At 49.0% G+C, this 24,141-nt stretch overlaps 1 protein-coding gene across 8 annotated transcripts; it reads right to left on the bottom strand.

Moving 5' to 3' along the window:
• Positions 1–353: 353 nt before the first annotated feature.
• Positions 354–21,958, bottom strand: LOC116336522 (5'-AMP-activated protein kinase subunit gamma-2-like). 8 transcript variants are annotated; one of them, XM_039617704.1, is made up of 19 exons: positions 21,848–21,914; positions 21,543–21,768; positions 21,314–21,400; positions 20,529–20,600; positions 19,469–19,665; positions 19,225–19,337; positions 11,066–11,349; positions 8,854–8,902; positions 8,143–8,252; positions 7,900–7,981; positions 7,172–7,230; positions 6,542–6,587; positions 6,397–6,451; positions 5,954–6,080; positions 5,430–5,595; positions 5,314–5,351; positions 5,081–5,227; positions 4,672–4,765; positions 354–1,823 (listed from the first exon to the last, which is right to left on the bottom strand). In XM_039617704.1, exons 3-19 carry the CDS (start codon positions 21,398–21,400, stop codon positions 1,198–1,200), a joined length of 2,352 nt encoding a protein of 783 aa, XP_039473638.1. In that variant the 5' UTR covers positions 21,543–21,768; positions 21,848–21,914; the 3' UTR covers positions 354–1,197. The 8 variants fall into 8 exon arrangements, with proteins under 8 accessions (XP_039473638.1, XP_039473637.1, XP_039473639.1 ...); XM_039617703.1 differs by having other exon boundaries at positions 21,537–21,957; XM_039617705.1 differs by having other exon boundaries at positions 21,612–21,957.
• Positions 21,959–24,141: the final 2,183 nt, after the last annotated feature.

Raw genomic sequence — 24,141 nt, 5'->3', positions numbered from 1 at the left:
AATAAAGCACCGAAATGTGCGCTGCTTTTCAGTCTGGTTACTAACGTTTATGTCAGAACTGGTGCCGGTACCCATCCCTAGTTACTACTACACTTAATAAGGCGTGACACAGTCTTTGTCACCTGGCTGGATAGAGAGGATCCTGGATCAGGCCCACTGTGTGTGTTTAAGCCGCTGAGTTTTCGGGGCGCGCTCTGATGAAGCCTGCACTTCATTTGCATGATGAAGAAGGCTGGAGTTCACAGGGACGTAGACCAGGCACACCTGTACCCCACCTGAGTCTGAATCTAATTACGTGGCTGAGGGTGAAGCTCTGCAGGAAGCAGCAGAGAAGGAAAGAAGACTCGAGCACAGCGAAACATCAGGACGCTTTATTCATCGTCTGAACAGCAGCACAGACGCTCTGACAGAAGCTCTCTGACACGTGACGTCAGCGAACGCATCACAGCTGGGACAACCTGCTCTGTTAAATAACTACATTTCCCAGAGTCCCTGGGTATAAAGCATTTATATGCAAGGTTCATCTGTCTGGTGGTCCACACTGCGTGTTAGCGCCACCTGCAGCCCGCCCCCCTCACCACAGAAACTATGAATACATTAACAATAAAATTCATCTTTGTTCAGATTTACACAAAATAATAAAACAGACGCACTCGTACAATCACCTCAGGTACACAGGTGAGCTCTTTCACTCACCTGTGGCACAACCAGTCATCGATAAAACTCTCCACCAATCAGAGACCATGGTCAGGATTCAAAGGCAGCGCGACAGCGTGATGGGCCCGCCCCTTCGTGACATAACAGAGGGCAGGTTTTGTTTACAGAATAAACGAGTATTGTTTTTTTACTACCTGTTGGCAATCAGTGAGCCAATCGGATCGCTCGGGATCTGTCGTGCCTGCAGCAGGTGCAGCGCTGCTGTCGCTCATGTTGCCATGGTGATGATGTGATTGTCGATGAAACACGTGACAGTTTGTCAACATTAAAGTTTGAGGATCAAATAAAGAGACCAGCAGAGATCCCTGATTGGATCTAGCATACATGAATCACCCACAGGCCCCGCCCACCCCCAGAAGACTTGTCCAATCATATGCCTGCACTGTGCATCCCGCCCCTTCTTCTTCTTCTTCTATGGTGGTCAGCTCGAGAGGAGCGCGGCAAGCCGTGATGAAAGTCCAGAGAAGCCGGGCGATGATGTCACACCGCCTCCCCATCCCCGCCTCCTTCTGGCATCCCCTCCTCCTCTCTCACTCCTTCATCTGGCTGTTCCTCCACCTCACCTTTCTCTTCACCTCCCCCCTCGTTACCATCGCCCTCGTCCTCTTCCTCACGCCCTCCCACCCCTCTGTCCTCCTCCTCAGCCTCCATCTCTGTTTCTCCTCCCTCTCTCTCATCTGTTGCCCCTCCCCCTCTGTCTCCCTCCATCTCCTCATCATTGTTTCTCTCTGCCTTCTCTTTGGTCTCCTCCTCAGCCTCCACCTCTGTTGTTCCTCCATCTTCCTCTCCTTCTGTCACCTCCTCCCTCTCCTCTTTCTCTCCTTCTGTTTCCTCATCTTTATCCTCTCCCCCCTCCTCTCTCTCCTCATTTTCCTTCTCCTCCTCTCTCTCTCTCTCTGTCTCTGCAGCATCAGTCTCTCCTCCTATTTCGGGGTCCCTGGCCTCCTTCTCCTCCTGCTGATTTGACTCGGGTTTACTTTCTGTCTCTGGATTTGTTCCAGGCGCCGATCCCAGGTCCTGGTTCTGGTCTTGGTTTCGGCCCTGCTCCGGTCCCGCTGAGTCCAGAGCTGTCGGCTGAGGGGGGAGAGACTCCTTCCTCCCCAGACCTGCAGACAGAAACAGACGGGTGAGGTGAGGCGAGCTGAGCCGGGTCTGAGGCTCCGCTCGATGTTTTCTCCTCTTCCTCCAAACCATCATCGTGTCTTTAGGTGGTGTTTGTATCACATCTGTCTAATAGACTCCAGTTTGTTCATGTAAATGTATCTTATTGATATCTTATTCCAGTGTTTTTCTCTAATTTTTCTATGCAACTCTGCACTGTCCACTGCTAACCGAACACATTTCCCACGCTGGGACTAATGAAGGTTATCTTATCTTAAATGCAGGGTTTGTACACCTTTTTCAGGTTCAAATTCAAGCATTTTTTAAGCACATTCAAGGTCCCTTTTAAAGCTTTTCCAGCACCCCCCCGCCCCCCCCGCCAAAAAAAAAGAAAAAAAAGAATGCATGTTTCAATTCGCATCACCTCAGTAAGACCATGTGAAAAGGCGCTTTAGCTCCCCTTTTGTTAAGACATAGAAAAACGCACCACAGTTGCCTTATATACATAGTGTATAAACTCAAAATGCACATTTGTGAACAAATCAAATTGTTAGAGATATTCTTCTCCTGTTGAAAACCCCCCAAAAAGAAAGAAAGAAGTCTTCTCATCAGATATTGATGCTTCTTCCCTGTGTGACAAAAAATAGGAGACAGATGTTTGTTTGTTGTTTGTTTGTTTTTTAAGTTAATTCCCAATAAAACTGTTTTATTGCTAACTACATTGCTGTCTGTATTATTGCTGAAGTCCTAAATGATCACCTTTAAAGTGTTTGTGCTAATAACATCAAGTCAGACAGGCATGGAGAACGGCACTGACTGTTTAAGTAGTTGAATAAACACATTTTGAATGAAAGCCGGGGAACTTTGGTAGCACAGAAACAAGTGGCTATTCTTTGTGACCACATGGATCACTCATATTACCATTATTTCACCCAAAGGCACCAAGTTAATACTCAAAAAAGCTGCAGCAAAACACACAAATATAAACAGTACTTGGTGACAACTTTGCTTTCAGCCTCTAACCCTCTGGGCTCCAGGGTATAACTGGCTGTTTCTGACTACTTTTCATTTGGCCTCTATATTTCACCTTTAAAAACTGTTTATCTTGCCAATCGGTTATTTACTCATTTTGACTTAATGTATCAGCACAATTTATCTAAATTCAGACAAAATTTAAAATACAAGTAGAAAGTGATATTTTTGACTGTAAAAACCACAAACATGTTTAACGAATCATTTTCATAACTTGAAATGCAAATAGAAATTGGACATTTTTTAAAAATATGCACCAGTTTTACAAACAACAAAGTTATATGGTACTATTTACCTAAAAATGCAGCCAAGGCTCAGACGTTTTTATATAACCATTTAAAATTATTTACAGAACAATCAGCTGTGCTGCATCAAATAAGAAGGCACACAAATTATTTATGCAACTCCAAAAACTAGTTAGTGTCCACTATAACAGATGAGAACAGCACAGGGATAAACCTGCAGGTCTGACAGCAGGTGTGTCACTCAGCGTTTACACTGCAACCTGACTTTGGTGGCTTTTTTGCAGCAACTGTGACGTTCACTAGTAGAACTGACACACAAAACAAAACAACGACTACACTACACACTAACTACTCAAGACAACGCACTAACTTGAGACTCCAGACATGATAAACGTCACAAATCTCTCACGTATCAAAACTCTCTCTCTCTCTTTCGCCGGTCACTCCTGAAACTTCAACCAAATACCACATGTAGCCATATAATTTTTTGATTGGTCGACATGGTACATTTTCCCACCAATAGGGAAGGAGTGTTTTTTTCTTTTTTCACTCACAAGCAAAGCGTGTTTGCTAGCGCTCTCCATAAAAAAACGCCGTTTTTACCGTTTCTTCCCGGAGTAAACGCCACTGTTTTATTCAGAAACCCCCCAAAAACATCGGTTTTACGTGACCTATCAACACAATTTAAAAACTGGTATATAGTTTGAAGTCCGCACGTTCGACCCAAGTTGAAATGGAGACTCTGGGTCCGTCGGCCCCAGAGGGTTAATCAGAAAGCCTTAAGTTAGCTAGTTATGTACCGGGCTAATGTTTAAAACTTTCACTTGAGTAAATTAACTCATATTACTGCTAAGTAATGTTAGCTAAGTTCACAGCATATTCCGTAATAGCGCTGCCATACTGCATCACACTCAGTGCATTTCAATCATTCCTCCAGCGAGTTTGATAGCTAGCAAAATAATAACCATAATTTTAAAAAAAAATAGCATGTGTAACGTATGCGCGTGCTGAAAAAATTATTTACTAGCACTCACCTATCATGCGACTGGAGAACGCAAAACTCCGCCATTGTTGTTTTCCATCAAACACTCATTAAAACAGCAACCTACAGGTATGTTAGCGCACTCATCCCCGACTGTCCGAGGGAGGGGCGGGGTCACATATTGAAACAGAGGCAAGGCAGCCCAGGCGGGAAAATTTTGCTTTTGTGTCTCATTTTATTTCTCTATCTGATAAGAAAACAATTCAATCAGATAGCTATTTATTGTGAATGAAATACAGTCACATTTTCAAGCACTTTTAAGCACCACATCTGAAATTCAAGCACTTTTCAAACCTTGAAAAGACTACATTAAAATTCAAGAATTTTCAAGGATTTCAAGCACCCGTAAGAACCCTGTAAATGGAGAGTCTTTTTCACGCTGAGGTTAATTATGGAGTTCCACAGGGTTCAGTACTAGGACCAATTCTGACACCCAGCTCTCTCTGTCCATTTACAGAGCCTGTGTGTGTGTGTTTGTGTGTGTGTTTGTGTTTGTGTTTGTGTGTGTGTGTGTGTGTGTGTGTGTGTGTGTACCTGCAGGGGTTAAGACCAGTGCCTGCAGGATGTCAGACAGAGAGACAATACCGACAATGCGAGACTCTTCATCGACAACCACCAGCCGGTGAACCTGCACACACACACACACACACACAGACATTTAAAAAGTGTGTGATGATGAGGAGGAAGGACAGATTTTCAGAGTCACACTGATCTTTTGGGTTTACCAAAGAAAAAACACATGAAACGATACGTTTGCCTTTTATTTTGAAAATAACGACAGAAGCGACAGATCTCATTGGCTGAGTCAGAACAGTGACTCGTGGTCAGACTCTCCGTTGACTGGAATCTGACCTGTGCACGGATACTTTCAGCAGGTCTGGATCTACTGATCAGCCGGTCAGTGGTTCGATCCCGTGTGTGTGTGTGTGTGTGTGCGCGTCACCTCGGCCTTCACGATGCGGTCCACGATGGTCTCCAGCGTCTCCAGCTTGTTGCACTTCATCACTCCCTCGAAGTACTGGGAGCGGTGCCTCAGCGCCTGAGTCACCGTCACGTCCAGGTTGTTGTAGGTTTTCTCTGCTGCCAGGTTCTGTGGACACGTGACATCATGCTTCTGCTGTCACATGACCCGTCGCTCACACACACACACACACACACGCACACTGGTATACTCACTATGACGTCAAACTTGGAGTAGATGTCCACCACTTTACCTGCAGACACAGACAGAGTGACATCACTGTAACGTCCTCGCTCTGAGCAGCCGTACGTGTGGAAGTACGGTATGTTACCGTGGTGATCGACAACGGGGAGGGCGGAGACACGGCGGTGCGTGAACACGGAGAGGGCGGTGATGAGTGGCGTGTCGGGGTGGATGTAGGCGATGTTGGTGTACGTCCCCACGCCGAGCTCCTCCAGAGTCTGCTTCATGAAGGCCGGCATGGGCATCTCACACACCTGACACATACGCATGCACACAGACACACACACACACGCACACGCATGCACGCACAGCTTCAGTCCTGCACAGTGTAATGAGCAGCCTGTCCAGCAGGGGGTGCAATGCCTGCAGACGTGTTCTCAGCCTGAGTCAGTCTAAGTACACACACACACACACACACACACACTCTCACACACACACACACACAGAGACTCACACATACACAAACACACACAGACTCACACACACAGAGACTCACACACACACAGACTCACACACACAAACACACACAGAGACTCACACACACACACAGAGACTCACACATACACACACTCACACACACACACACACACACACACACACACACAGACTCACAAACAGCTGCAGGAACTTGAGGATCCTCTTGTGCGTCAGGATGTAGAGGGCGTTCCCGCTGACCGGGTCGATGACGGGCAGACGGTGGATCTTGTTCTTGATGAGCGAGTGCACAGCCTCGAACACGCTGCGAGGACACACACGAGTCACATGCAGCTCCTCCTCATCTCCTCTCACGTTTCCTCCTCTCGTCCTACTTTAAGTTCCCTTCCGTCTTCTCCTTTCCTTTCATGTTCCCTTTCTCTCCTACCATTTCTGTGCCTTATTTCCTTCCCTTGCCTCCTCTTGTGCCCCCTCCCTCGTCTCCTTCAGTCTATTCTGGGCTCATCATTAATTATTCAGTCTGAGCTCTGTATCAGGATACCTCACACACACACACACACACGCTCGTGTTTCTGTCACTTCAGAGGACTCGCACTCTGACCGTCCTCTTTGTCAGGTACCTGGAATCAGGTGAGATGTGGACCAGGGGTTTGAAGGTCTCCTGCAGGTAGAGCTCTGTAGGCGTGGCACAGGTGTTATTATTAGATCGGCACGTCACGTTACAGCTCACAAAGAAGAACACAAAGAGAGACAAAGAGCTCGTACCTCTCCACGTCTCGATTTTGTGCTCCTCCAGCTCGTAGATCTGCACCTGTGGACACAGACGGGCGTTAGAGTCGCACCTGGACGCCTCAGAGAGGTGAGCGCGCTCAGACATGGACGGAGGCACGAGTGGGTGTCTGGTTTCAGGTGAGTTCACTGAGCTTAAGCCAATAAACTCAGGTCTGCGTTTCTCAGGACGACTCAGCAAAACTGCAACTACAGTGGGGGGTGGGGGCCCTCAGTATCCCATGAATCCAGTGCGTGTGTGTGTGTGTGTGTGTGTGTGTGTGCGTGTGTGTGGGGGTAATCATTGCATGTTCAATGACTTGTATAAAGAAATGCTGATCCTCGCCCCTCCCCCGATCAGGCTGGGATGAGCTGGTTTGAAGCTCACAGGTGCAATACAGTTTCTGTTAACCTTTCTTAAACCTCACAGGAAGAGTCTGAACGTGCTCGCAACTCTGAGAACGACAGAAGAACCTGACACCGTTCACCTGCACAGGTTCAACCGTGAGCTCAGACCTGCTGACTGTGGGCGGAGATCGCACCGTCCATCTCTGAGCTCATCTCAGAGACTCGTCAGTAGGAAATCACAGAGCTGCACATGTGACTGAGTGTGTGTGTGTGTGTTACCATGGGGGACTTGTAGTATCTGGTGAGGATGTTGATGAAGTCAGTGATGGTCAACATTCCTGAAACACAGAGATCCACGAATCAACTCCAGCAGGGAACAAGATTGGCATGGTACTAAGCTCATGGGGACCAACAGCCCATCCCCAGGGGTTGGAATACATTTGTGAGGCTCAAAGTGTGGTTGTAGTGTCAGGGTTACAGTTAGGTTATGGTTAGGATCAGAGTGAGGGACAATAATTAGATGTCCCCACTAAGATATGAAAACGAGTGTGTGTGTGTGACTTTCTCTGATACACAAGCAGCCTGATTTCCTCTGAAGGTAATCAGGTAATCACAGGTGAGTCAGGTGACTCCACCTGCCGATGAGTGTCAAGCTGTCGCTCACACACCGGCTCTGCCATCTCGGCCTCCGCCCACTTGTTGCCAGTCCTGAGTGAGCACCTCCAATTGGGGGCGGAGCTTGTCGACAGGTAAGAAAATTATTGACCAGCATAAACGGTTTCATGAATTACTGCTGAAAGCGTGGATGCACTTCCTGTCTCGAGCGCACACGCAGGATGTGACCTCAGGTATGATCAGGTGATTAATTTAGTTCATTATTCAGGTTTTATTCACGTACAGGAAGTGAGGTCACTGACCTGACGTTTTTCTCGGTCCATCCAAAGATACATTATTTTCACAAAGAAGCTTTCATTTTGAAAGGTGGTGAGTCTTGCTGTGAATCTTACCCACAAAGCTTTGCTTCTTGCTCTCCCACAGTGGAGCGGCTCGCACGCCGTTGGCCACCAGAGCGAAGAACGCCTTCTTCACCTGAAACAGCAGGAAGACAGACCGGACTGATAATCAGCAACGGTCTAATAATCAATAATCAGTCACTGATGGCCGTGTGGGCGTGTCTCTGCTCACACACACACACTGATTAAAGTTTTCAGTGGAGACGGAGTCTGTGGCGTGCCGCCCCGGCGTCTCACCTGCAGCGTGGTGTCGAACACCACCAGCTTGGAGCTGGTGGGGATGATGTCGTAGCACTTGTGGCACTTCATGAAGCGCATGTAGATGTCTCTCTCTGACGCCTCGGACGCTGCAGAGACACAGATCTGAGGTCAGCCTCTGAACAGGGTGCACCTCTGCACACCCCAGATATCCACACCTGTAGTCTTACATCACTTCCTGCTGAGTCACAGAGAGAAAGTGCCTCGCTCGCCCTTCACATTATCATAACAGCATTAACAGAAAAAACCTGAGTGTGTGTGTCACACGACAGTAATCTCCATGAGCTGGTTGCCACGGTGATTTCAACACACTGATCAGCTGAGCTGGTCTCTAAGCCGTCTGTTGCCCTGACAACAGAACAGCTGACAGCTGGTCGCCCTGCCAGCTGCAGGACGATGATGTCAGACACTTTTAGCCTCTGGGTTAAATCCGAGGCTTTTGATTGGACGTCACTGGTTCACAGGTCCCTGTGTGATGCTCTGCTGGAGGATGATTTTCAGTGTTACATGAACGTTAAAGTGTTTCTGCCATGTTTAATCCCTCCTCATCTTTACATTATTACATGTAACTTATATCTTTAACAAGCTGCAGCTCTGAGAGCGTCTGTCCTTCATCGATGCTGATCATCAGGCAGCACACGGACTCATGACAGGCTGATACGGACACCTCGCCTCAACTCAGGGTCTTACCGGCATCATCGGGGTCCGGCTGCTCCGACATGGTGTCTGCAACCTCCACCTGCAGACAAGGACACAGCACAGGTGTTCATCTGCCCGCCCATCTTTGCTCTGTGTGCAGGTTTACTGCAACATCACACATGACACACACACACACACACACACACTGTGCAGAGAAACACTCCAATATTTATACTTCCAGGAGAAATTCATTTCATGGTTCAAAGACACCTTCAGACGGAGACGGAAGGTGAACGCGAGGACGACACGTCAGACGGCATGTTTCTGTGGCTGTTCAGATCCACTCAGTCCACACGAGTAACACACACTCCAACCCACTGTGACCCCTGATTATTCCCTACTCTGACCCTGATAATCGCTCACTCTGACCCCTGATCATCACCCACTCTGACCCTGATTATCGTCCATTTAATCAGTTTCACCAATTAACATTAAACTATAGTTTAACTCCTTCTACTGCTGATACAAGCTTTTACTGTGAAAGGCAGAGACAGGAAGAAGTCTACCAACCCTTCAGGTAAAATCTGCCCCCTGCTGGTGGACGTATGAGCTACAGTCTGCAGAGGGTGACTCCAGCCTGTACCTTTAACAGGGCAGCTGCTGATTGGATTGTTTTCTAACATGACGTCACCGCCCACCTGCATCTGCCAGGTGAATGCTACCTGCAGCAGCCGTGAGCGGGTTTAATAAAGGAGGGCAGCTGGTGTGGGGGCCTGCGCTGTCACGGGGCATCTTCCAGTGAGCACGCAGTCACGCCTCCGTGTCATTCAGCGTAATGTGGCGGCAGCCGATCGCCGGGGTCACGTGTCCCCGCCGCCGCGGTGGAGTGTCAGCCTCCCCGGTGTGACGGACATGAAACGGCGGCGCGTTCGCGTTAACACCGCTGATTCCTGAACGCGCTAACACGACCGTGACGTTAGCGCGTACCCGACAGCCGCCGCTCATCAAACCGTCTGTCCTCCTCCTCCGCTCCGGTCCGCCTCGGGGTTCGTATCCGGGAATCAGCGGGACACTCACGGCTTCATCCCGCGTGTGGCCCGGAGAACCTGCTGTGCCGGTAAACGTCCGTCTTCAGTCGGCTTCAGGTTGAAACAGTAGCCGCGACCACCGGAGCCGCAGCCGCTAACAAGCTCGCGGAGCTAACAGGCGACACGTCCGGTGCGACATTTCACAACAAAAGCATAGGAGAAAAAACGCGGTTTTAGACGATATTAGTTTATTTTTTGTTAACTTATAATAAATAATAAGAAGAAAAAGAACCGAAAGTGAAAGACTGGAAACTTTCATTTATCTTACCATAACGTTTCAGCACCATCAGGATGTTTTTGGTTTTCTTTATAAAACATTTTAGTTTTATAGCTGAATTAAAATGGAACCAGCTCTGTTTTCTATAGTCACTGTTGTCCTGTACCTGAATTTTTCTGTTATAAATATATTTAATTACAAACACAGATGACAAATGCAGAGCACCAGCCTGTCCCATTAAACCACCTTGTTTTAAAACACCAGCTGATTGAGTTTATTTTGAAAGTACAGCTTCCTGTCCCCGCCTCATTATCTGTGTGAACATGACATGAACTTGCGTGCGCCTCAGCATCCCCGCGCTGGGTTGACGGAAACGGCCGATGAGAGCCGGAGCTGACCGGAAACAGCCGATGAGAGCCGGAGCTGACCGGAAACAGCCGATGAGAGCCGGAGCTGACCGGAAACGGCTGATGAGAGCCGGAGCTGACCGGAAACGGCCGATGAGAGCCTGAGCTCAGGGTTTTGGAGCGTTTCCTCTCGTTTTCTTTGATTTCTGATTAAATGTGTTTCGTTTTTAATATAATAAATGTAAATAAATAATAGGTGAGACTCTGTGACATGTGTTTGTAGGTCAGCACCACCAACCCCCCCCCCCCCCCCCCCACGCACCATCGACACTGTGGCTTCTTGTAAAAAAAACAACTTAAAACACATCTGTCTAGACAGGCATTTGGGTAATGTTCGTGTGTAATATGTTGTTTTATTCTATATTTATACTGTACTATTGCTATGTTTGATATGCTTCTATACTGCTATATTGTTTGTTTGACATGCCTTCATTCCCATGTGAAGCACTTTGTAACAGCTTTTTGTCTTAAAAAGTGCTATATAAATAAATTTTACTTACTTACTTACTTTTACAGCAAACATGGAGGCTTAATAAACGCTCCACACTCACCAGCGTCCCAACAGGGGGAGCAGGAGGAGGAGATGCCACAGGAGGCGGGGCCGGTGGAGGCTTCTGACAGCAGGAGGAGGAGGAGAGGGAGGTGAAGGAGGCAGAGGAGAACGTAGAGACTTGCTGGCCGGTGTCGGGGGGCGAAGAGAAGGAGCGCAGCCTCCTGGTCTCCGGACGCCTCGGCTCCGTCAGGTACGTCTCCAGATGGAAAACACTCACCTCCTCCTGACGAAAGACCAGAGGAGCAGAAGGGGGAGGAAGAGGAGGGGAGGACAGACTGTTGGCTGAAAGGAGAGGAAGGAGGATGAGGAGAAGTGAAAGGAGAAAAAACAGGAGGAAAAGAAGAAAATAATAAAGAAAAGAGAGAAGGAAGGGAGAAGGAGGCGAGAAAATAAAGACAGGAGGAGAAAAACAGGGAGTAGGAGGAGGAGATCAAGAAGAACAGGGACGTAAGGAGAAGGAAGTGGGGGGGGGAATGAGGGAGAGAGGAGAAGGAGGAGCGGTCAGTGAGGCTTCAGGAGTAAATGAGCAGACGTCGCCTCCTGCAGGAGGTTCAGGGTCACTGCATCATCTGTGACTGCATGCAGGAGACACACACACACACACACACACACACACACACACACACAACTTCTGATTTTTAGAATGAGGATGTGCTGCCCCTCATGAGTCTCGCTGCTGATGGGACAACACGGAGTACAGGGACCTGACCGAGCGGGAGGACCTGCCTCCAGATTGGGCTCTGCACATGTCTCAGTACCTGCTGTTCCTACTGCACTGTACCAACATACTTACACATGTTTATATATGATTATAGTGCTCGTACTGTGTGTACTGTGTGGTTGTTGAGTGTAACATTTATCCCTGCCCTGTGCGTCTGCTGCTGTAACATGTGTTTGCATCTCTGAGGTTATCTTTTAAAAGGGGGTGGGGCTTGTTACGGGCAGGACGAATGACGCGGAGTGGCTGTAAGGGAGGCGGAGAGCGAGCGATGAAGAGCCGAGTGCCCTTCGTCACCGCAGATGCCCCGCCTCTTATCTGCCCGCCTGCTGCTGGCAGGTCACGTCTGTTTGTGGACAGAAAGATGTGAACGTGCCGGCAACAAAAGCAGAGAACATTCAGTGCTCTGTGTGTGTGTGTGTGTGTGTTTAATAATGTAGGTTAGCTTGTACTTCCCACACACACAGAGCAATCTGCTAATAGGAAACTCTACACAGTGCTGGGGGGGAACACAAAGTGATGGCACTTCAACAGATTAGAGAGAGGACCACACGCACACGCATGCTCACACACACACACACACACACACACACACACACACACACACACACACACACACACATGCACACACATGCACACACACACACACACACACACACACACACATGCATGCACACACGCACATGCATGCACACACACACACACACACACACACACACGCATGCACACACGCACACATGCATGCACACACACACACACGCACACGCACACATGCATGCATGCACACACACACACACACACACACACACACACACACACACGCATACACACATGCATGAGGGCTCAAACTGTCTTAATTAAGTAGGACCAAAAGTTTCCTTCAAGTCTAAATGAGAGCGCTGTGAACGTGTGAATGTGTGAGTCCATTCAGGCCCAGATCACTGCAGACTACATGTCCCACAATGCACCCTGATGAACATTTAGGGTTACGTTCTAACCACAGGCGGTATCAAAGATGTTTGACTCTGTCAGGTGAGCCTGCCTTACACCTGCAGAGTCATTACTGAGTCTGTTCATAACTCGGATGGAAGCTGAGGAAGGGGTGGAGTTAGGTGGCTTCACACTGCTCCTCCTGCTCTGACCTCATCACATCTGCTGCCAGTCTCCACCTGCTTCATCTCCACCACCTCCACCTGTGTGTCCACAGGCTGCCCCTCCTCCCTCCGCTGCCTGCTCTGTGACTCACACTGTACTGTATCTGTAAGTGTGTGCTGTACCAATAAAGTTGTAATGATCGTTCTGTGTGTGTGGGCGTGTCCGGGCTGCTGTGAGGTCACGGCGACACTATCAGCTGATCACACAAACACTGATTACAGGCTCAGTTCTGCTGAAAAGATCCACGGCGCCGTGACGCGCGCTGAGGCGGACCGCAGCGGCCATGACAGGGTCACGTTTGTTTTCCAGTCTTTCTTTGTTCCCACGCTCCCAGATCTCTCTCTCTCACACACACACACACACACACACACACACACACACACACACACACACACACACAGGTGAACAGAGGCCCTGAGCAGAGCTGATGTGAGGACCGGCTAACCTGGCGCTCACCTGAGCTCATGAACGTGCTCACAAAGAATCAGCAGCTGTGGTTTGACATGTTTTCCTCTCCTCTTGTTGCTGTTTTTTTGGGCTGCCGCTGATCCTGCTCAGGCGCAGGGTTACCCTGAGCACAGAAACTGAACAGGACTGGGTACAGACCTGGAGAACCCAAACATATAGTGAGGGTGGACGGGTCAGCTCCCACCCAGGGACAGTGGGTCTGATTGTGGCTACACCTCCGCTGGTGAGACAGCTGAGTGGAGCTACACCTGCAAGATGGTTGGTGCCTTTGTGGAGGAGGTCCTGAATCATAGAAAGTCTTAAATAATCAGGCCCCATCTTATCTTAATGACCTTGTAGTACCATATCACCCTATTAGAGCACTTCGCTCTCACACTGCAGGCTTACTTGTTGTTCCTAGAGTATTTAAAAGTAGAATGGGAGGCAGAGCCTTCAGTTTTCAGGCCCCTCTTCTGTGGAACCAACTTCCAGTTTGGATTCGGGAGACAGACACTATCTCTACTTTCAAGATTAGGCTTCAAACGTTTCTTTTTGCTAAAGCATATAGTTAGGGCTGGACCAGGTGACCCTGAATCCTCCCTTAGTTATGCTGCAATAGACGTAGGCTGTTAAAGGTCAGTTTTTCCTTCCCACTGTCACCAAGTGCTTGCTCTGCCTGCTCAGGTTTCTTTGTATTATTGTAGGGTCTACTTCAGGTAACTGTGGCTGTGATTCACGCCACATAAAGCTTAATTGAAGCGGACATTGGAGGTGAGACGAGCTGAAAAACAGGAGCGCCGTGGAGCTGCGTTAGCTAGCTGATGGTCTCCTGCATGTTGTGTTTCAGCCTGAATCAAAAGTATGAATAGAGTTTGTCAGATTGTTTATCGGCAGCACCTTTTTCCTCGGGCTCCGGGACACTTCCTGCTCTACGTGACCTTCTGTACTAAACTCTGTGATCATGTTTACAGATACTAATACATTTTTTTTTCTTGTCCCGCGTGAGGACACAGCTCAGTCTACAACCTTTAAGACCGTTAACTAGCTCTGATTGATCCCACACAGAAATCAGACCAGATCTAAACGAGCCCGTCTCGCCTCCTCGTCCTCCTGCAGCTCTGGACTGATCGGTGCTGCTGACGCTGTTTTAGATGAGCCGGCCAGACGCCGTGTTGGCCGAGACCAGAGCGCCTGAAAGCTGCACCTGCACACACACCTGAGACCCCCTGGGACCCTCGCACACCGGGACCAGGCTCCCGGTGTGCGAGGGTCCTGAAGCAGTGAGGCTGTGGGTCCCTGCAACAGGAGGAGGTGCAGAGCTGCAGCAGGAGGTGCCCTCGTGCGGAGGCGGGTCAATAAACCACTGTGCTGCGCTCTGCTTACTGTAGTCGAGTGGCCCGGCGGGGTCCGACCGCCCCTTGGTCATGTGACACTCCTCCTCCTCGCTGCAGGAGGCACGGCGGCCCGTTCTCCTCTGCAGCAGCTCCCGCCTCCTCCTGCCGGACAGAGGAAGCAGCTGCACGTGCAGCACGCCGCAGGGCTCCGACCGCCGCCTCAGCTTCATCCCGTCCGCCTGGCCTGCTGCTCGGTCCTCCGCCATTAACCACGACGTGGACTTCCTCCTCTCTCTCCCTCTGCCCGGCTCCGCCCTCCTCCTGTCTCTCCTGACCTCCTCCTCCTCCACGCTGGGCTCAGACATCCTGCGTTCTCTCCTCACGCCGCTCTTCTTCTTCTCCTCTGTCTGGTCCTCCTCCTCTGTCACTCCACACGGTTCAGACTTCCTCCTCATCATCCGTCTGTCCGTCAGTCTGTCTCTGCTCTCCGTCTTCATCTCCTCCCCCTCGTCTTCCTCGTCCTCGTTTCCTCCTGCGTACGGCTCACTCCTCCTCCTCCCCGTCCATCGCTCCTTCTCCTTCCACTTCCTCAGCACCAGGCTGCTCAGACGCCTCATCGCCATCAAAAACACTCAAAGCTAAATCAAACCAAACGTCTCCTTCAAAGCGGTGACAGTTATAAACAGTTAATAACCAAATGAGTAAAATACTGTAAACTCACTGATAAAGTTAAAGTCTGGATCTCATTCACTAGTTTAAAAATACAAATTCATCTTTGCTCCTGGGTCAGAGCTCGAGTGGAAACAGGAAACAGTCAAACAGGGCATAAACCAAATCAAACCTGCAGAGTATATTTCACTATAACTGCACAAACTGTGCTCAGGTCAAAAGTCAGGAGCTGTCAGCCAATCCCGAGGCTCTGGAGACAATAGCTGCGTTCTGATTGGCTGCTGCAGGGTCCGTCAGTTTTAAGCTTTCAGTGTTTTTCTTATAGAGTTCAGTTTAAAGCCTGAAGGGCGGCAGAGGAGGAGAAAGTGCTGTCATCAAAGTCCAGGCAGGAAGTTCAAGTCCGCAAAAAACCCCGACGTCCTCGTTGAGTCACACAGAGACGGAGAGACGGACAGGTGAACAGACAGACGTAAACGAGTTTGGAGGACGGACGTGTTCGTCCTGCAGTCCCTCGACTGTTTGAGCCCCACAGAGTATCAGAGCTCGCTCTGTGTGTGTGTGTGGTAGCCACGCCTCCCTCTGCTGCCTGCACTGAAAAACACTGTGGAGCTAAAGTCAGACTGAGCCTCTCTGAGGGAGGAGGAGGAGCAGGAGGGGAGGGGGAGAGGGGGTGGAGGAGGGGGAGGAGGAGGAGGGGGGTGGAGTCTCACTCGCTCTGTGCTCTGACTGAAGCTGACGCGCTGTGAGGTCACAAACATGCATCAAAGTCGTGTCTGTGATAAACTGGGTCATCACTGTGAGCGTCACCGCCACACAGGGACCGTTTGTCATACGGGGACGTGAGCGACAGCTGCTCATCGCACTGGTTTCTGAGGTCGCTGCACTCGGACGGCCTCCACACTCACAGATTTCACCTGTGGGATCATCAGTGTGATGATGTCATGATGATGTCATCCCATCATGGACCGAAGCCTCTGAGGAGCGTTTCCAGCAGCTTCCACCACGGTACAAACAGGTGTACCTAATAAAGTGTCCAGACTGTGTTTCCAGACGCTCATCAGGAAAGACAAATTACCTCATTTAAACCTCTGAGATCTGAACTGAGCGGCGGTTCACAGTGAGACCGTAATGAGCGTTCACGGCGTGTGTCTGACTCCCTGGTGATGTCACAGGTCTGAGGCTGCGAACATGGCTGTGAACCTGCTGTGGTGTGAAATCAGGCCATGATGATGATGATGATGATGTAACGTGTGTTGTTTCTACAGTAAGCCCACCGTCCTCAGAGCACTCTGACGTCGGTGGCGTCCATGCTTCCTGCAGCGTGGGAAAAAGGCCGTGAGTTCATGCTGGAGGTGGTCACAGGGGACCTGAGCGTGAGACGGGAACAAAGGCGCTCTCTGCTCCGCCCAGCCTGAGGCGCCGCACTCCGGTTGTGAAGGATCACAGTTACAGGATCATGAGGTGGATACAGCAGCAGGTTTCTAATATCGGGTCACTGTTTACTTACACAGCAGCGGGGTGCCGGCACCAACACGGATCAGCTGTCACAGCCTCCCCGGGTCATTCTGAACCGCAGAGTCCGAGAGGCTCAGGCTCCGCCCCCAGCAGGACCTCCCACAGCTGGGCTCGCAGAGATACCAGCCCTGCTCCGGGCAGAGCTCAGAGTGACCCCAGAACACCCACTGAAGGGGCTTCCACACAGGAAGTCACAGACGCTGGAAGCTAGCGACACAAAGTGGGCGGGTCCTGAGGTAAAGTTTTCTGAATTCTGAGGCCAATGAAAGTACTGGTAAATACATTAGAGCGTTACTGAGGCAACACTCCGTGTGTGGACGCCGTGTGTCATGTGATGTCAGCGTGATGAAGACATCAGCTTCAGCTAGCAGGCTAACCAGCCCCATGTTGGCTGTTGCCGTAGAAACTAAAGGTCAGTCATTCAACTTTAACCCCCCAACTGCGTAGACAGACATGCCCAGACCTCCCTATGCTCCACCCACCCCTTCACCTCCTAGGACACCCGGGTCTCCTCCTGTAACAAGCATCCGTCCAGTTGTTCACCGAGAGGAAGTCTGCAGGAAACAGACCGCTGAACTACCAAAATAAAGCTAAGCCAAGAAAGAAACCTGTCAATCACAGAGTAACCCCGCCCAGAATCATCACATCATCATTTTCCTTCTATTTAGACCGAAGTTAAACTTCATTCAATCAGAGCGTGACTATCAGCTCTGACATCACTGAGCATTAATTGCATTCAGGCTGCTCACACTCACAGCAGCTGGCAGAAGTGATGCAGATATAAACGCGAAGTTACATCCAGACTCTGAGGTCTGAGTCTGAGTCTGATGTCTGAGTCTGAGGTCTGAGGTCTGAGGCCTGAGTCTGAGTCTGATGTCTGAGTCTGATGTCTGAGTCTGATGTCTGAGGTCTGAGGTCTGAGTCTGTAGTCTGAGGTCTGATGTCTGAAGTCTGATGTCTGTAGTCTGAGTCTGAGTCTGAGTCTGTAGTCTGAGGTCTGATGTCTGAAGTCTGATGTCTGTAGTCTGAGTCTGAGTCTGAGTCTGTAGTCTGAGGTCTGATGTCTGAAGTCTGAAGTCTGAGTCTGAAGTCTGAGTCTGATGTCTGAGGTCTGAGTCTGAGTCTGTAGTCTGAAGTCTGAGTCTGATGTCTGAGGTCTGAGTCTGAGTCTGTAGTCTGAAGTCTGAGTCTGATGTCTGAGGTCTGAGGTCTGAGTCTGTAGTCTGAGGTCTGATGTCTGAGTCTGATGTCTGTAGTCTGAGTCTGAGTCTGTAGTCTGAGGTCTGATGTCTGAAGTCTGAAGTCTGAGTCTGAAGTCTGAGTCTGATGTCTGAGGTCTGAGTCTGAGTCTGTAGTCTGAAGTCTGAGTCTGAGGTCTGAGGTCTGAGGTCTGAGTCTGAGGTCTGAGTCTGTAGTCTGAAGTCTGAGTCTGAGGTCTGAGTCTGACTCTGAGACAGCTTCAGCTCCTGTCACCTGTCTGTGACTCCAGGCGATGGATACATGGAGATAATGAAGTCTCTGGCCTCAGTGTCCACCTTTAGCTTTACTCCGTGCTGCTTTCTGTGTTAGCATGCCTCTTAGCTCACTGATCACTGAAACACGTGAGTCAGGAGAAGATTTACAGTTTGAAAGTAGCGAGTGAGGAGGAGGAGGTCCTGATCTGCTGAGTCATTTACCCGAAACTTTAAAATCTGAGGTGTGTTCTTACAGCCTACCTTTGAACATTATTAAATCTGGGCGGAGAATTGGCTTTGCTGTTTGTTCTCTTGGCTCAATTACATGACCACTAGATGGTGCTAAAGGTGTCCGGCACAGAGGCAGGACACACTCCAGGTTCTGTGTGTGTGTGTGTGGAGGTGAATGCATGCGTATCCACAAACAGTAAAACCAGTCCTGCATCAGGCTCTAATGTAACACTATATAATAACACACACACACACACAGTCTCACACACACACACACACACACACACACAGTAACACACACACACACACACACACACACACACACACACACACACACACACACACACACAGTAACACACACACACACACACACACTGTCACACACAGTCACACACACACACACACACACACAGAGTCACACAAACACACACACACACAGTCACACACACACACACACACAGAGTCACACAAACACACACACACACAGTCACACACACACACACACACACACACACACACACACACACACACACACACACACACACACACACACACACACACACACACACACACACACACACACACACACACAGTCACACAAACACACACACACACACACACACACACAGTGTACCTCTGGCCTTGTCTCTCTTGTTGCGGCTGAACAGTTTGATGCTGACGGGGGAGGATGAGGGTTGTTGGTTTGAATCCCTGGAGGCAGACTTGAAGATCCCACTGAAACTCAGCCTGATACACACACACACACACACACACACACACACGCACACACACACACAGTGCAGTGTGAGTCCCTTTAAAGATAAATCTCAGAGTGTCACTTTTCATGTTTGTGTGTGTGTTCAGGTGTGTTTATTTACCTGTGTGGGGATTTGGGCGGTGAGTCCAGCTGCGGGGGTCTGGGCTGGTAGGGGAAGAGGGTTTTAGGAGAGCTGGGGCTGGTCTTGGAGCTGGAGGTCCTGGCGGGGGCGGAGCGTGGGCTGGAGGGTCGGCTGAAGGGAGACCGATGGAAGAAGCTCCTGGTGGGGCTGGCAGAGTGGCACACGGGCTCCCCCTGCTGGATGGGAGAAAGTCATCACGGTAAACCTTCCTAACTGGATCTGTTCTGCTGTGGAACAGCTGGAGAACAGCTGTGTGATGTCAGCACACAGGTGGACATGCTGCTCCTCAAGGTTCCCTGCTAGGACCAGTTCTGTTTACATCATACAGTCAGGTCCATTTATATTTGGACACGGACACAAGTTTGGTTTTTACCCGTAATGTGACAATGTGCAGACTCTCAGCGTTCAGTCGAGGTATCCACATTCAGACTGGATGAATAAGAGTGTCAGCGCTTTAACATGTGCCAGCCTCTTTTTAAAGGGACCAAAGTGTTAGTCCAATAATCACATGACTGATTGAGTGATCGCCTTCCTTTACACAACAACCCAAAAGCCCCGACTCGAAACTTCCACTGCGCCTTTCCCACCTCTGCGTAGCCATGCCTCCCCCCAGGACACTTGTGCAGCAGGTTATATACATCCTACACACAGTCATTGGACCACTGACTCCAAGACTATTCATGGGCATCTTTATGTCACTATCATTTAAGCAGATTAAAGGTCTGGAGTGGATTTGAGGTGTGGCGGTGGTGTTTGGAAGGTTTTGCTGTGACAACATGAGGTCAAAGGTCTCCATGCAGGTGAAACAATCCATCCTGGCTACAATATTAGGAGTGACAAAATCTACAGTTTGGTCCTGAGAGGAAAGAAAGCACTGCTGAACTCCTGACTTGTTAACACTTCACCTGACCTCCATGAACACAAAGTGAGCACTGACTCAGGAGAGAGGACTGGGCTCCGTCAGCCCCAGACGAATGTGATTCCTTCTACTCTGAAATCAAATCAGGGTCAGGTGAGGTTAAATTAAAAACGGCGTTACCTTAGTGCCGCCGTCCCTCTCAGCTCGGCCCGGGTCTCCGTCCAGGAAGGGCATGGTGAAGACGCTCAGGTCCTGCAGCAACACAGAGACGATAACGCTGAACAGCTGAACTGCAGAGCGAAGCAGGAACTCAGACGCCTGGCGTGCCGAGGAGCAGCCTCCTCTCCTGTTGCATCATGGGACAGTTTACCTCATGGAGGTAAACATGAGGGCGACGAGGGAGCAGGCTGAAATTATCAGCAAACATCTGCTGAGCCGGCTGAAACATAAACCCTAGTTTCAGCTGATCTGAGAGTCTGAGCTCAAACCCGGTTTATAAATAAAATTGAATTGAATTGAACTGAATTGAATTGAAGTCCTGCATGGACGAGCGTCCTCCAACCAGAACAGCTGCTGACTGGCGGTCATTACGACTCTGTGTGTGTGTGTGTGTGTGTGTGTGTGTCCGTGCTTCTTGCCTCGTCATCATCTCTGTGGGATCAGATAGAGCGATGCTGACTCGACTGCTTTAAGTTTCTGTCTGATTTCACACAACGGCTGCACCTGTTAGCTCTGCCCAACTCCTCCACCTCACACACTGGTCTGATGAGGGACCTAAGCCCCTCCCCTGGTCTCCGAGCAACATTTGCTGTGCCTCTGTTGGCGATGTTATGATATGAGAACACTGCTGACACAGAAACTTCCTCTCATATAAGTCGCCCACCGGTTAGTAAATTCTACTTAGAGGCAACACATACACACACACTGACACACACACACACACACACACACACACATACACATACAGGCATGTGGAGCCTCAGCGGTCTCCTCCTCTTCCTCCTGTCGCTCCTCTCTTCCTCCTCCTCCCTCCTCTCAGCCGTGCTCCCCATCTGCAGCAGAAAATCCGCTCAGACAATTATCAGCTTATCTCCACCCAGCACAGCACGGCCTCCAGCTACTGCTGTGGTATTTAAGTACTGCTTTGACACTACTATAGTACTGCTTTAGTACTGCAGTAGTACTTACACTGACCTCCTGTAGTACTGCAGTAGTACTCCTGCTGCTGGATGGAGTCCAGGTGAGTGGGCGCTGCTGGCTCACCTGTGTACTCTCAGCGTGTACTCTGTGGTAGTACTGCAGTAGCGGTGCTGTCCTCTGACCTCCTTCGGGGCTCGGCGCGGAGCAAGCCGGGGCTCGGTGCGTGGAACGGAGGGTCCATGAGGCGGCAGCGGGCAAGACTACGCAGCGCGTGCTCCGGCTTGGATGAGAGAGGAAGTACTGTTACTATCACTACTGAGCGCTCGTGCGACGTCACAGCGTAGTGCGCATTTGCAGACCGATTACGTCACAGCGACGCGACGAAGGGTGTCCCAATCCGAAGTGTACTCCAAATGCAGCCTCAAATGCGCCCTTCATTTCCCCAAATTTGAGGCGTGGTCCGGTGTAGGCTTCGTGGCCCATATATCCCACAATTCATAGCGCGGCGGTGGGTGTGGATATTTTTTCGGAAAAAAGTGGCGGACGGCTGAAGAGTAAACTTTCAAAAGTAAGTACTGAATATTATGTCACTTATTTATGTGCGAATGTTTAATAATAAAGAACATTAAAACATTACTGTTGGCCACATGTCGGCAAAGTTATGTGACATTAGTGATGTTTGTACTAGGGTTGCCACAAACGATTATTTTGATAGTCGACTAGTCACCGATTATTTTTGCGATTAGTCGACTAATCGGATCATGCATCCATTGGACGTAAAACGTACAGCTTATTGCACCAGCAGCATCTGCTCTTATATAACATTAGCTTACAGTTTTAAGTGTTTAGGGTATGTGCTAACTAAAAATAAAGACAAGATGATAGTTTATTAAATTTAATGAGATTTACAGATTGTTTCGGTAAAGTTTAATAAACTCCTTGCTATCTAAAATATAACGGGACACCGGAGTATATTCTCGAACATCTCACACTTCTGATAATCAGTTGTCTGCTTGACGTTTATTCAGTCGTGTATAAACTATAACTTTAATCTCAGCCAAACCGATTTACTCAGGAACAAATAAAATACTCAAAAAAAAGGCCAAACAATAACATTTTTAAGTTATCTAACTGACTTATATATGTTTAACCTGAGTAGCTAAAGACAGTGGTGGGTTTGAAAACGATTTGCCGGGAGTCCGGTGTTCTCACGGGCTCTAGTGAGCCTTGCCCCCGGCTAGCTATCGAGCTAGTGGGTAACAGACGTCTCCGAAAACATCGGAGCGCTTTTGAAAATATGCAGTGTCTTGATAAACTGAGCAAATATTTGAGGTTTACACAGCTACATTCTCGCCTGAAAATATGTTAAACGTTTATTTTGTGACCCAGAAAGATTAATAAGAGTAATATTAAAACTAACTAGCTGCCGCCATTGTTGAAAACTGAGCAGGGCCCCGCCATGGAATTCTGGGACGCCGCTGCTTCTTCTTCTCCGAGTGTAACGGCAGCTGGCATCCTTGTACATGCAGTGCTGCCATCTTCTGTTTCAGTCCGTTATTACACTCTTAAATCCTACTACTTATTCCTGCGTCTTTTGTGATCTTACAAAGCTTCAAACGATGCGTCGACTATTAAATCAGTCGTCGACGATTTTGATAGTCGACGTAATCGTGACTAGTCGACTAATCGTGGCAGCCCTAGTTTGTACTTTCAGCGTTTACTTAGTTTTAAAGCCTTTACTTTAAAATATAGGCCGTTCAGTAGTCGACCTTAATCTTACAGAGAATGTGATGATTTTATGGATAATTAAAGTCAGTCATATATCCACAAACACAACAAGTGAAGGTTACAAATGATCTTCTTATGGCCTCTGACAGTGGACTCATCTCTGTGCTTGTCCTGCTAGACCTCAGTGCAGCGTTCGATACTGTTGATCATAATATCCTATTAGAGTGATTAGAGCACGCTGTAGGTATTACAGGTGTAATATGTGTAATACATTACACATATTAAACAAATATGCTCTCTTCCACAGCATGTCTTTATCCTGTCTTCCTTCTCTCACCCCAACCAATCACAGCAGATGGCCCCGCCCCTCCCTGAGCCTGGTTCTGTTGGAGGTTTCTTCCTGTTAAAAGGGAGTTTTTCCTTCCCACTGTCGCCAAAGTGCTTGCTCATAGGGGGTCATATGATTATTGGGTTTTTCTCTGTATGTATTATTGTAGGGTCTATTGTACAATATAAAGTGTCTTGAGGCGCCTGTTGTTGTGATTTGGTGCTATATAAATAAAACTGAATTGAATTGAATTGAATACAGTGTCAGCCTAAATGCTAAAGTTATGGCTTGAAACCACAGCCAGTTGGTGCTCTTCTTCCTGCTCCACCTTATAAAGAAATCCAGCAGTCTGTTTAAAATACTGTCACATTTTTATTGTTTCATTTACAAAAAGTTTCATTTTCTACACTTTATTGGAATGAGCCTCAGTCGCCGCACTGAGGCTCAGATACATTCATACAGCGACGACACACACACACACACACACACACACACGACACACACACACACACACACACACACACACACACACACACACACACACACACACACACACACACACACACACACACACACACACACACACACACACACACA

Source organism: Oreochromis aureus, linkage group 9 (assembly GCF_013358895.1).
Source record: "Oreochromis aureus strain Israel breed Guangdong linkage group 9, ZZ_aureus, whole genome shotgun sequence".
Taxonomy (NCBI): Eukaryota; Metazoa; Chordata; class Actinopteri; order Cichliformes; family Cichlidae; genus Oreochromis; species Oreochromis aureus.
Note: the sequence above shows the minus strand (reverse complement) of the source record. Positions and strands in the feature narration are given on the sequence as shown.